General features: G+C 46.1%; 1 protein-coding gene across 1 annotated transcript; it reads left to right on the plus strand.

Moving 5' to 3' along the window:
• Positions 1–1245: 1245 nt before the first annotated feature.
• LOC309522609 (perilipin-3-like) lies at positions 1246–10099 on the plus strand (the record flags this gene model as incomplete). The annotated part of the gene is made up of 6 exons (XM_082206000.1): positions 1246–1299; positions 3166–3352; positions 4174–4250; positions 5258–5543; positions 7090–7292; positions 9896–10099. The coding sequence occupies 6 exons, from the start codon at positions 1246–1248 to the stop codon at positions 10097–10099; spliced, it is 1011 nt and encodes a 336-aa protein (XP_082062126.1).
• Positions 10100–14212: the final 4113 nt, after the last annotated feature.

Here is a 14212-nt window from a genome sequence, read left to right on the forward strand (position 1 = left end):
TGTATCTTTCACTATCTCCCTCGCATTTTGCTTGCCTTCTCTCCCCCGCTATTTGTAAGGCCTCGTTGGACAGCCACTTTGCTTTCTTGCATTTCTTTTTCATTGGGATGGTTTTAGTTGCTGCCTCCTGTATAATGTTGCGAGCCTCCACCCATAGTTCTTCAGGCACTCTGTCCAGCAAATCTAAATCCTTAAACCTGTTCCTCACTTCCACTGTGTGTTCATAAGGGATTTGGTTTAGATTGTATCTTACCTGTCCAGTGGTTTTTCCTACTTTCTTCAGTTTAAGCTCCTGCAGTAAGAAGTTCCAAACACCCCACACTCAGACTAAGTAACAAAGTTGTGGGAAGACCGCAAGGCTACCCAACTTTGTGTCTTTTGTCTTGAATGGCACCACACAGGCCTTGTCTATGAAAAGCAGCAAAGGTGAGTTTAAATTGTGGGTTCTCAGTTACAACCGTGAAAGTAGGGAATCATAGAATCGGAGAGGACCACAAGGGTCATCTAGTTTAACCCGTTGTAATGCAGGAAACTTTTGCCCAACGTGGGGCTTGAACCCACATCCCTGAGATTTAGAGTCTCCTGCTCTACCGACTGAGCTATGAAGACTTCCTTCTCAGTCACAGTGCGCCAGTTGTGGGGTCCTTCGTCCAGCAAAGCCCAAGCAATTCTTTTCTCCTACAGAAGATTCGGAGAAAGAGAGTTAAGGGCAGTTAACTCTTCTGGAAATAAAACAAAGGGAGCTGTTGTAGTTCTTCATTCTTTTTTAGATCTCTTGCATGCTTTATAGGTACTGCTTTATGGGAAATTATTTTGCATGGCGTATATCTTTTAATTGCTTCGGGAGTCCCACCCGATACAGCTTATGCACAATACACTTAAAGCTGCGTTTAAATTTTGGGAGCTGTAGTTTCACAGCACCCTTAAGAAACCATAGTTTTTAGCAGTGCTTTTTTCGGGGGGAGTGCAGGGGTATGCGTACCCCGAAACATTTTGTGAATCTTTGCACTTTTGTTCATTTACTGTATTTATTTCCCCCGATTTGAACTATAAAATGGTGATTTTCTTGAATCAAAATGAGAGTGCCCCAAACATCTTTTTTTTAAAAGAAAAAAAGCACTGGTTTTCAGGAAATATTTGGAGGAAATTGTGTGCTTTCAATATATGGTATGGACACACCCAGTCTAAGAGAGGATAGGTAATGTTGGTCTTGCTTGTTCTTTCCAGAGCAACCTAGTTAATGCCATGGCATCAGAAAACAAAGCTGCTTCTGACTGCAAGAACAATGAAGACCAGCAGGTGAGTAGATCTTGGTGATGGTCATTTGATGGGAGAAACCATTGATGCTCTGAGTCAGTGGCGTAGCGTGGGGGGTGCAAGGGGGGCCGGCCGCACCGGGCGCAACATCTGGGGGGGCGCGCTCGCTGCCTCTGGAGTCGCCGAAGAGCCTCGGGCGCAGGCTGTAGCAGAGCCGCATGTCTCGCGGAACCGACGAGCTGTGCGCGCGTCCGGGCTGAAGGCATCCGGCAGGCAGCGGCTCTCAGCGCTCGTCGCAGTCCCCGCGCGTCAGGGCCGCAGAGGACGCACCAGGCAGCCCCTCCTCACAGCCCCGCCTCCGCTGGTGCTGCTGCAGCTGCTGGGCCATGTTGCATTTTCCTCGCCTCTCTGCCCCCCTCCTCCTCCGGGCAAGCGGCGTCGTTTGGGTGGCAGCGCCAGCGGCAACTCGCCTCAGATCACCTGATGCGGCAGGTTAGGGGTTAGGGGGGGGCGCAAATTACTTGCCTTGCCCCAGGTTAGGGGGGGCGCAAATTACTTGCCTTGCCCCGGGTGCTGACAACTCACGCTACGCCGCTGCTCTGAGTTGAGCTCCAAAGCTCATTCTACAATACATAGGACACTCCTCCCTCTGCCTTAGGAAGGCTTTTGCCTTCAGTCTGCTGAGTGGAGTAGCAACAGCAACACAGCACAAGTTGTTGCATATCTTAATATTGTGCAGTTTGAAGCGGCTGGAAAAATAAAAACTGACTCCTTTTGGAAGGAGTCATTGTCCAGGCCCATAAAAATATTATCCAATTTTTACTAGCATAACTCTTTACAAAACAGAACATAAGCATTAAAGATACCCCTCCAAATATCCATACAATACCTTGTGCTTTCCAGCGCAAGCTCAGCATCTTAGAAAATATGGACTATAGTCGTACCTTGGTTCTTGAACGCCTTGGTACTCGTACGTTTTGGCTCCTGAACACCGCAAACCCAGAAGTAAGTGTTCTGGTTTGTGAACGTTTTTCGGAAGCCGGATGTCCGATGCAGCTTTCGCTTGAGTGCAGGAAGTTCCTGTAGCCAATCGGAAGCCATGCCTTGGTTTTGAACCATTTCGGAAGTGGAACGGATTAAGTTCGGGAACCAAGGTACCACTGTAATCCAAACAGACCTATAAACAAAGGTCTCTCGTTAACAGCATCCAATTCCCTGGTGCTGTTTTCCTTGAGAGCTTCATTTACATCTTCCGTTCTCCGTTGGGTTCAGAGAAACAATATCAGCCACCACCCTTTGAAGATGGCAGATTTGCAATTCAACACCTTTGCACCTGATCTAAGGTTAGAGTAGTTTAGAGCAGGCTTCCTCAAACTCAGCCCTCCAGATGTTTTTGGCCTACAACTCCCATGATCCCTAGCTAGCAGGACCAGTGGTCAGGGATGATGGGAATTGTAGTCTCAAAACATCTGGAGGGCCGAGTTTGAGGAAGCCTGGTTTAGAGTAACAGAAGACAATCAACAAATATTCAGCAACCCATTGAGGAGTTCAGTGTCCTTTTGAAAACAACTGGGGAGAAAGCCCAATGTTAGCCATTTTCCATTTTAAATCTTCATTAATACACATACATCTTTCATTTCTGTGTGAATTAAAGCAATTATACTTAACACAGATGAGTCAGACAAGAACTGGCTAGATTCTGCCTTAGCAACAACATCTAGAGGACCAAGGCTTCTTCATTCCTAATCTACAGAGTTTCATTCCCTTAAACCCATGTACTCCCAATTCTGCTGGTCAGTCGCATATCAAGAGAGGGGTTGGTTTCAAATGGAGTCTTTGTTGACTGCCCCCTGGCCTTGGGTTGCTGACACCGGTTGCCTTGTCTGCTTCACGTTCCTTTGCTTCTAGAACCTGGTGAGCAGAGTGGCCTCGGTTTCCCTGAGTGCTGCTTGCGAAATGGTCTCCACCACATACTCTTCAATCAAAGAGAACATTCCGGTCTTCAAATCTTTCTGTGATGCGGCTGAGACGGGGATGAGGACAATTGCTTCGGCCACAGTCAGCAGGATGCAGCCTCTTTTCAGCAAACCTCAGAGTGAGTAAATGGCCAGCTCTTTGGGATGGGGAGAGAAATTCAATTCTGTTCCCATTTAAAGGCAAACTAACTATTTTTTTCATTTTCCGAAACAATACCTGAACTGAGACACAACCGTCTTTCAAAATTGCGGCGTGTCCAAATTTTGCAGTGCAGCCCCCCAGCTGTGTGTCCAAAAGTGTATATTTTGTGGTAAAGCATGCATATAAATGCCTATATTAGTGCGAGCGACATTCCAAAATATAGAGAAATTGCTTTGCAACCATGTGTATGTTAGGCAAAGGTAGTAGGAGAAATTTGCCCAGTGATGCTGATGGATTTTTTATGAGAACTTTTAAAAAATAAGATAAAAAACTGATGTGGAAATGTAGGGAATTGAACTTAAGATTGAAAAAAAACATGAAACTGCAAAAAACCCAAAATGAATATATTCACCTATCCCTACCCTTTGTGGAGTGTTTTCCAGTGTCCCCATAAGTTCATGGTGGTGGTAGTAAGTTCCACAGAGAGAAAAGGAGTGGAAATTAGCTTGCAAAAATCTAATGACCACATGAAATTTTACCTTCTGTTGCAGAACAATATTAAACGGTCAGTGAAACATCACAAAACAAATGTCATTGTCAGTATATATACCACATTTCCCACAGGGAAATTCATGCTCAAAGCCGTTCACACAAAGATCTAAGTCCAAATACAATAAAACAATAACTGTACATAACATATAAGACGTAATAAGAGCATCTATTGTTGTTGGTGCAACTGTCTAAAATTGCACTGTGCCAACGACAACTATTTATTATCTATTTTTTTAAAAAATCCAGCAGCAGATGTGCAGAACAGCCGAGATCTGGACAAAGTGGAGGAAAAGGAATTGATAGTTCAAGGACCAGTTGATCAGGTAACCACTGTCCAGACTTCACCTGGTCCCTATTATGAATTTGTCCATCTGATAATGGGGTGGTCCTGATGGCTAGGAGGTTAACAAAAGAACATGAATAGTCTTTGGAGGCTGGAAGACTCTCACTAGGTGATGACCTTCAGCTAGCATAGGAACCAGTGGCTCTCCAGAGGTTGGCTGGGCTACAGATCCCATAATCCCGGTCCATTGGCCATATTGGCTGGGGCTGATGTGTGCTGGAATTTAGCAGGGTCTGGCAGTGCCTTAGGTTCCCCATCCCTGAGTCAGGAGGAGTTGTTGCTAAGCAACCTCAAGCTGGAGGACAAGAGCTGTAAGTTAAGCAGGACTCAGTGGAGAGGCTTTAGGCTTCACCTTGCTTCTAGGAATCTGATGTAGATGTCCATCTGTTTCTGCTGGGCTCTGGGTGCCTGATGTTTATTTACAGATGTGCACCAGGACGTGGGTGGCGTTGTGGTCTAAACCACTGAGCTTCTTGGGCTTGTCGATCAGAAGGTCGGCGGTTCGAATCCCCGCGACGGGGTGAGCTCCCGTTGCTTGGTCCCAGCTCCTGCCAACCTAGCAGTTCGAAAGCACTTCAAAGTGCAAGTAGATAAATAGGTACCGCTCTGGCGGGAAGGTAAACAGCGTTGTGCTGTTCTGGTCCACCAGAAGCGGCTTAGTCATGCTGGCCACATGACCAGGAAGCTCCCTCGGCCAATAAAGCGAGATGAGTGCCACAACCTCAGAGTCGTCTGTGACTGGACTTAACGGTCAGGGGTCCCTTTACCTTTTTACTCGAAGTCTCCTATGTATTCTCTGCCAAAACACTGAATCCTGTAACACTTTCCCCAAATACCTTCCTGCTCGGATGTAGGCTGCATGCAATGTGGTCCATCTTTGAAGGCTTATCTGTGGGCGGCAGACGAATACGGAAAGTTTTAAGAGCTACTTTTGTGAACAAGTTTTGCTAGGTTGCCCCAATGCTGATTGCTTCTCTCCCTCCCTAGGGGAGCCCAGATAAAAAGGAGACGGCGTCATCTATGGAGACAGTTGCAGCAGCAGCGGTTTGCCAAACAGCTGCCGAAACAAAGGACGTGGCCCCTGGCATGCTGGACCTGGTTAAAGAAGCTGTCCGAGGGAGTGTTGAGATGACCACGTCTGCGCTAACCAGTGGCATGAACACTGTGATGGGCTCCAGCATAGGCCAGATGGCCTCCAGTGCCGTTGAGGCTGTGATGGGGAAGTCTGGGGAGATGGTGGACCACTACCTCCCAATGTCTGATGAGGAGCTAGGTCAGTCGACGCTTGTCTGTTAGCCGCCTCTACCTGCGTGCGAGTGCCCGTGGTCTGTGCCGTGCTCATGCATGTACATCAGTGTTATTTAGTCTCTTCTAAGCACAGTTGTAGAAGGGACGTGGGTGGCGCTGTGGGTTAAACCACAGAGCCTAGGGCTTGCTGATCAGAAGGTCGGCGGTTCGAATCCCCGCGACGGGGTGAGCTCCCCTGTTCCTGCCCACCTAGCAGTTCAAAAGTACAAGTAGATAAATAGGTACCACTCTAGCGGGAAAGTAAGCGGCGTTTCCGTGCGCTGCTCTGGTTCGCCAGAAGCGGCTTAGTCATGCCGGCCACATGACCCGGAAGCTGTACACCGGCTTCTTCGGCCAATACAGCGAGATGAGCGCCGCAACCCCAGAGTCGGTCATGACTGGACCTAATGGTCAGGGGTCCCTTTACCTTTAAGCGCAGTTGTAGAAGAACTACGCTGAATTAGCCACACAATGTCCACTGCTGTGCCGGTTCCTATTGCAAGGTCCCCCACAATCTGAAAACTAAAATTCTCCATCCGTGCAATCCACATTCTGCACTAAAACAGAACTGAGCAAATGTGTGCATTGTTCTGTGACTTTCCTGCTGTTCTCCAGCTTTGCTTAATTCGTGGGTGGGAGAGCTCTTTGGAAGCCAGAGGGAGGCGTGGTAGCAAATGTCAATAGGCCTTGCCTTGGGAGGAAATGGGTAATCAAGCTCATTCTTGTAATCTCAGTCTATCTGAAAATTTCCGTATGTGAAGAGGTTTGAGCTAGTTGCTCCTGCTCATACCGCATGGCTCTCACCAGCCACTCTAGAGTTTCTATACCAAGAATCTAGGAGCTTTTACCACTTTGTAAGTAAACTAAGTTTTGCTGCCTGTGCAACTATTCTAAAGCACCTGAATCTGACCTTTCGAGAGTTTGTAAGTAAGCCATTTTTAACTTGCCGAATGTGTGGTCTGTCCCTGTGCTGGGGGAAGAGGGAAACTTTGGAAAGAAGCTTCTAACAGGCATATTGGAACTCGCTTTGAAGGACATATTTTAAAGCTTTAACAGTCTAGATTTCTTTACCTTGCTGCATATTTTGTGACTTTATATCTCTGCTGGGGTTCTCCCACCCAAAAGTACTTGCCCGAACTTGGATCTTGGAATGCAGGAATTCCAGGATGCATATGTATACAGTGGTACCTCGCAAGACGAATGCCTCGCAAGACGAAAAACGCGCAAGACGAAAGAGTTTTCCGTTTTTTGAGTCGTTCCGCAAGACAAATTTCCATATGGGCTTGCTTCGCAAGACGGAACGTCTTGCGAGTTTTTGCAAGTTTGTTTCCTTTTTCTTAAAGTCGCTAATAGCCACTAAGCCTCTAATAGCCGTGCTTCGCAAGACGAAAAAAACGCAAGACGAAGAGACTCGCGGAACGGATTAATTTCGTCTTGCGAGGCACCACTGTATTTGCACCGACAATATTTAGGGTGCTCTGCATGTTTCCAGGGCTTGCTAAGTTCTAAAGTGTGTAATGCCTTCCTTTCAGCTACTCTTGCAGCTGCTGTGGAGGAGACAGAGACCTCTTCTTCCATTGAGAAGCAAAGGCAGCAGCGGAGTTACTATGTGCGCCTGGGTTCCCTCTCCAACAGGGTGCGCCAGAGAGCCTACCAGCACACCCTGGGCAAGCTGCGCCAAACCAAGCAGGAGATGGAGGAGACTCTGTCCCAGATCCAGCAAGCAATGGACTTGGTATAAGCTCTTTCCTAGTCTCTGGTAGTGCTTGCTCTAGGTCAACCTTCTCTAACCTCTGCTGTTGCAGACCGCAACTCCCACCAGAGCCACCTGGCATGGCTGCATGATACAGAGGCTGCTGGTTGTGCTGGTTGATGGGAGTTGTAGTCCAAAACAACCCCAGGTTAACAAAAGCAACTCTGGCCCTCTGGGGTTGTTGGTTTTTTTTTTTGGGGGGGAAATGTGCTGGGTTCAGTTGCACAATGCACATACCTTTAGCTCAGGGTTGTCAATTCCAGATGTGATGTCCACCAGCCTTGATAACTTAAAAGAGGACACTGCAACTTTAATAATAATAGTTTAATAATGATAATTTATTATTTGTACCCTGTCCATCTGGCTGGGCTTCCCCAGCCACTCTGGGCAGCCCCCAACAAAGATTAAAAGTACATTAAAATGTCACACATTAAAAACTTCCCTGAATATACTCAAATCACTAAGTGACCATTGAAGCTGAAGGGGGTGGGTCTGTCTGTTCAGATGTGGTGCCCCCGAACACCAATGTTGTGGGACATAATGGGTGAAGGGTGGCAACTTTCTTTCTTTTCTTTTCTTTTTTGGAATGTGCTGGGTTGTGTGTTTTTTTAAACCAACTGTTTTTTATTGATAATTTATTGGTGTTTTTACTATTGCTACTTTTTTTTTTGCAAATATTTTTTATTACATTTTCTATAAAAACTTCCATCTTTCCATTTTCCACATCACGTATTTTAGTTTGTTGAACCTCCCTCCACTCCTCTGACAGTCATCCATAATAATTCTCCTATTTACACATTTCTTAATATATAGTATCACCTTTAAGTAATTCCTTTATATCCTTATTTACATTTTTGCGATATTCCTCACTTTTCACAAAGCCTCTTTAAAACACACTAGCGTTGTATTCTCCTCACATATAGTTTTCAAATACTCTCTAAATTTTCCCCAATCCTCCAAAAACTTATGGTCTCTTTGAAGTCTAATTTTCCCCGTTAGTTTGTCTAATTCCGCATAATCAATTAGTTTATTCCTCCATTCGTCCAGAGTCGGTACTTGTTCTTGTTTCCACCTTTGAGCTATCAGCGTCCTCGCGGCAGTTATTGCATATTGGAAAAGTTTGAAATCCTTCCTTTTAATTTCCCTTCTGGTTATCCCTAGTAGAAAGGTCTCTGCTTTCTTAACAAAGCTATATTGTAGCATTTTCCTTACTTCATCATATATTTTTCCCCAGAAACCCTTCACTTTCTCGCATTCCCACCACATATGCATAAACGTGCCCTCTTTCTCTCTACACCTCCAGCATTTATTACAGATCTTATACATTTTGGCCAATTTAACCAGTATTAAGTACCATCTATATACCATCTTCATGGCATTTTCTTTTAGTGTTATGCATGCTGTGAATTTCAGATTTTGATTCCATATCTTTTGCCACTCTTCCAGCTCTATACTGTACCCTAGATCTCTGGCCCAGTGGATCATTACCTCTTTCACCTCCTCATCCATCGTATGCCATTCTAGTAGGATTTTATACATTTTTGATATGATTTTACGATCATTATTAACAATTTCTGTTTGGAACTTCGAATCCTTTTCCTCATACCCTTTTTCTTTCACCTCCTTTTTAAACATATTACTTATCTGCCAATAGTGCAACCAGTCCCGTACATGTTCTTTCACTTGAAGGGTGGCAACTTTCAGGTCCTGCTCCTGAGCTTTCCAGAGGGGCTGGATCTACAGTGACCTGTTTAACATTATTAGAACGATATTAGATATATATCATTCTAAAACGTCACAGGGCATACTTGTAAATTACAGCGGTTTTCTTACCTTGTTTCCCCTGTCAAAATGCTGCTGGTACATCAGCTTCGCCCTCTGGTGTTACATTTTAATAATGCATTAAGAACATTAAATGCGGTACATCTGATGTCCACCTGCGTTACCACCATCCTTCCCTAGGTAAAGGGTAAAGGGACCCCTGACCATTAGGTCCAGTCGCGGCCAACTCTGGGGTTGCGGCACTCATCTCGCTTTATTGGCTGAGGGAGCCGGTGTACAGCTTCCGGGTCATGTGGCCAGCAAGACTAAGCCACTTCTGGCGAACCAGAGCAGCGCATGGAAACGCCGTTTACCTTCCCGCCGGAGTGGTACCTATTTATCTACTTGCACTTTGACATGCTTTTGAGCTACTAGGTTGGCAGGAGCAGGGACCGAGCAACAGGAGCTCACCCTGTCGTGGGGATTCGAACTGCCGACCTTCTGATCAGCAAGTCCTAGGCTCTGTGGCTTAACCCATAGCGCCATCCCTTCCCTAACCCCTCTTAATGTTAAAAACCATGTGTGCAAATCCACCCTGGGTGTCGGTTGCCTGATCAGCAAGGCACGCCATGTTCTGTTGCCTAAGCAGACTGGTTCATTTTATTTGTGTGGCAAAAGTATCTCCCAAAATGTAAGATGTGATTGTCTTTGGGAGAGTCAGTCACATTGAGCTTCGTTTGAGAGACTTTCTGCTTTTTACTGTTTCGCTTGGAAGTATCTCTCTATTCTAAACATTCTTAATGTTCTCGCTGCTATTTTCCTAGATTGCATTTGCCAGACACACAGACCAGAAAGATCAAGGCGGGCAGGAAGAACTGCGGCAGAAGTGGTTGGAGTGGAGCAAGAAGCAGTTGGGACAGAGCGATTCCACTGGAGAGAACCCAGCAGAGGTATGTTGTGTTCTTGGCTTCCTCAATGCATTTCCCAGAGAAGGGCCCATCAGGACACAGGATGGCTTGCTCTCGTGACAAAGCTCAGCAGACCATAGCCTGGATGGGGCGCCCCTGCTAAGTAAATCATGGTAGCATAGCTGTCAACTTACAGATTTGAAAATAAGGGACCAGCAGCCTCGAAAGTAAGGGATCAGCAGCCAAAATAAGGGTTTTCCCAGGCACAGGTATGTTCAGCTTCTGAGCCCCTCGGAGCCAAAGGCAGAAAGCCCAGTCAGCAGCCAAACGAAGCCTCAAGCGGTGGTTCCCACAGCGCAGCAACCCAGCAGAGGGGATGCAGCAAGGAAAACCACCGTCACCTCTCCGCTGGGAAGCGCTGAGCAAAGGTGGGTCCCCAGGCAACGCGGCCGATTTGATCGGCACAAGGCATGCAAGCTCCACCCCCCAGTCGTTCTTAGACTCCTTATTGGGTGAGCAACACAGCCAAGCAACACAGTTGGAGCCTCCCTCCTCCCTGGCCAGCAGGGAGGGAGGGAGAGGAGCTGCTTCCTTTGAAACCTGGGAAATTTAAGGGACAGCAGTGGGACACAGCGCTGGGATAAGGGAGTTTCCCGCCAAATAAGGGACGGTTGACAGCTATGTGGTAGCTAAAGGGAGATCAGGATGAATAACAATATTCTCATATTGTTTGGGTTTTGGAGAGCATGCCTGAATCACAGGTAGGGCAAGAGCCGCAAAAATAAAACACAAAACTACAATATGGTCTGAACGGAGGATAATCAAACTATCAGCACCAGTTTTAAACGGAAGTTAAAGTTTTTGCTTACTTTATGATTTGTGTGGATGGGAAAAAACGTAAGTGAAGTTCAGAAAATGAGAAGAACTGAAGACTTTCATTGCAGTGCTCTCAGCTGACCAAGCTCTGCTCTGTGCCATATCCAAACCCCATTGCCTGATGCATCTGCTGAAAGTTTGCCATCCCTGTCCTAACTACAATTCATCCAGAATGTGGCCATATAACGCTGGTCCTGAAAGACCTAAATTGGCTCCCAGTACGTTTCCGAGTACAATTCAAAGTGTTGGTGCTGACCTTTAAAGCCCTAAACGGCCTCGGTCCAGTATATCTGAAGGAGCGTCTCCACCCACATTGTTCTGCCTGGACACTGAGATCCACTGTTGGGAGCCACCCAGGGTGGCTGGGGAAACTTAGCCAGATGGACGGGGTATAAATAATAATTCTTCTTCTTCTTCTTCTTCTACTTCTTCTTCTTCTTCTTCTTCTTCTTCTTCTTCTTCTTCTTCGTTGTTTTGTTGCTACTACTGTTAAGTTGTGGGTGAACATATCAGACGACACAGCAATTCTTCAAACAGCTCTTGTTTATTCACAGGCCAGAACAGAACTGAACTGAAGGGTTCAGCCAGCTTGCTTATATAGAGCTCCACTACAACGCAACAGTAACCACTTTCTGTAACTATCCAATCACTGAACGTCACTTTCGATCCCTTATTTGCATATGTGGACTTGAACTATCTACAGTATCCCCCTGCTGGCCCAGGGTGAGAACTTCAGTACATAACAACTACTACTATTATTATTACTAACACCTCTTTCTCTCCTGCAGATGGAATCCCAGGCTCTAGGCATGTCCCGCAACATTGCCCAGCAGATTCAGGCTGCCTGCCAGAGCCTCCTGGCCAACATGCGGGGTCTCCCTGCAGCCCTCCAAGAAAAGGTACAGCAAGCTTACAGCTACATGGAGGAGCTGCAGGCTGCTTTTTCCAGTGCCAAGTCATTCCAGGAGCTTCCTAGTGGCCTTTTGATGCAGCGCCAGGAAACAATGGGCAAAATCTGGCAGGCTGGGGATGAGGTCCTGGAGTACGTGATGCAGTCCACACCCCTGAACTGGATTGTGGGGCCCTTCTCCCCAGAAGAGGCCTCTCCTCTTGAACCTTTGGCCGAATCCCAAGCAGCAGAGGTGCCTCCATCTGTGAAGGAATCGGAGGCAGATGTCCGAAGGATGGAAGTGCCTGGATCCAGTGCTTTGAACGATCAAGCCTAACCTGCAATCCGTGGCCAAGTTGCTTCAGTTTTCCCCAGTTACACAGAGCTCAGCAGTGCTCAATGTTGTTGAGGCCTCTTTGTTGCAGAACTTGCTAACTAAAATGTGAAGCAGTGCAGTTCTCTTAGCAGCTTGCAGGTGACAAAAACTGTACCTCCGAAACAGTTTGGCCCATCTCCTATGGCGGTGCCAAGCTGACCTCTATAGAGGCTGCTCAATGCAGTTTTCCAGCAAAGCACCAAACCAATCTCAACAGAGCACAAATGAATGGATGCTACCTGACTAAGGACTGGTTCAGGGTCACTTCTCCTGCTTGCATTAATATCTAGAAAAGGATGCATCTAGACCAGTGTTTCCCAAACTTGGGCCTCCAGCTGTTTTGGGACTACAATTCCCATCATCCCTGACCACTGGTCCTGCTAGCTGGGGATGATTGGAGTCGGAGTCCGAAAACAGCTGGAGACCCAAGTCTGGGAAACACTAATCTAGACGTTAACAGCAAACAGCTGGTTAGCATCTAGTTTTAGCCCAGGGCGTCTTTAGCTGGTGTTGACTAGGACTTACCTAGGCCTCATGGAATTTATGGTGATCTGTTATCTTTCAAGCTTCTTGACCACTGAACAAAAGTAAACACTTCATGTCAAAGATAAAGTAAACCAATTTGCATCTCAAACTGTGGCTCTGGATTTATTCTTCCCTGTTAGAGAAGTGCCTTGGCACTGCTGCTTAAGATCTGGCTTTTGGTACTAGAATATAAGGGATGTGGGTAGTGTGTGGTCTAAACCACTGAGCTTCTTGGGCTTGCTGATAGGAAGGTCGGTGGTTCGAATCCCTGCATCGGGGTGAGCTCCCGTTGCTCTGTCCCAACTCCTGCCAACCTAGCAGCTCTAAAGCACGCCAGTGCAAGTAGATAAATAGGTACCACTGCAGCGGGAAGGTAAAAGGCGCTTCCATGTGCTCTGGCTTCCGTCACGGTGTCCTGTTATGCCAGAAGCGGTTTACGCATGCTGACCGCATGTTACGGAAAGCTGTCTGTGGACAAACGCCGGCTCCCTCAGCCTAAAAGCGATATAAGCACGCAACCTCATAGTTGCCTTTGATGGGACTTAACCATCCAGGGGTCCTTTACCTTTACTAGATTATAAAGATAACACAGTAGACGTGAAATATGGGTGCAAATCACTCCACTTCTACGTAAAAAGCATACAATGTGACAAACTATGGCACATTGTTTAAATAGGAATGCATCCACTGGGAAGCAAAAGTAGCAACTTCTGCTTACGTTTGGCATGATAAATATGTAATTTAAGTAGAATTATGATCCATAAACAGCTCTTAACCTCAGCTGCCAACAAATATCTGTTTTCCCTTAAAACCTAATTAAGAATGTGGTGCTTCCCAGATCTGTTTTGTCTTTCCCAGCACCAGAGAAACGACTTGTAAAAATGATGACTGTCCTCTTACAGAGCTTCAGCCTCTATTCTTGGACATGGGTTTTCTTTGTACATGCACTTTGTAATAAATCTAGAAAACATCCAGTCATATGCAGCAAGAGTGAAGGCTGAGCGTCTTCCCATCTTTGTATTTACCATAAAAAACACCAGGGGGCAGTAAGGCACTTTCCCCTCTTGTGATGCTTACTCAGTCATTTAACAGTTGGTACATTCTCCATGTGAAGCCTCTATCAATATTCCACCCCAAAATTCCAATGGACAAAAGCAAGGAATTGCAAGCTAAGGAATGGTTCAGACAATTATCAGTTCTATTTTTGACTGTGGTTAAACTGTCCAAGTCAATACTTTTGTTGTGCATTAATTCATAATCCATAAATAGCTGCCATATTAGTTCACAGTGCCAAAAAAGGGGTTTTTTTTCTGTGCTTTAAAAAACTGTACAATTGAGGTTGCTAGCTTGTTTTTCAACTGGTTCTATATCCTGACAGCAGCCTGCTGCTGAAATTTAACCCATGAAGCTTTCCCTTACACTGGAGGAAGCTTGCTTTAATTTCTCATTTCCAGTATGAAACAGTACTGATAAAAAGTGGTCAGGCCTTTGTTCAGCTGAGTAAAAAAAAAAAAAAGTAAGCTAAGATCTAGTCAACCTGTTGCATCATCTGGTGTTCTGCACAAGA

Source organism: Podarcis vaucheri (genome assembly GCF_965113315.1).
Source record: "Podarcis vaucheri genome assembly, chromosome: 17".
Lineage (NCBI taxonomy): Eukaryota > Metazoa > Chordata > Lepidosauria > Squamata > Lacertidae > Podarcis > Podarcis vaucheri.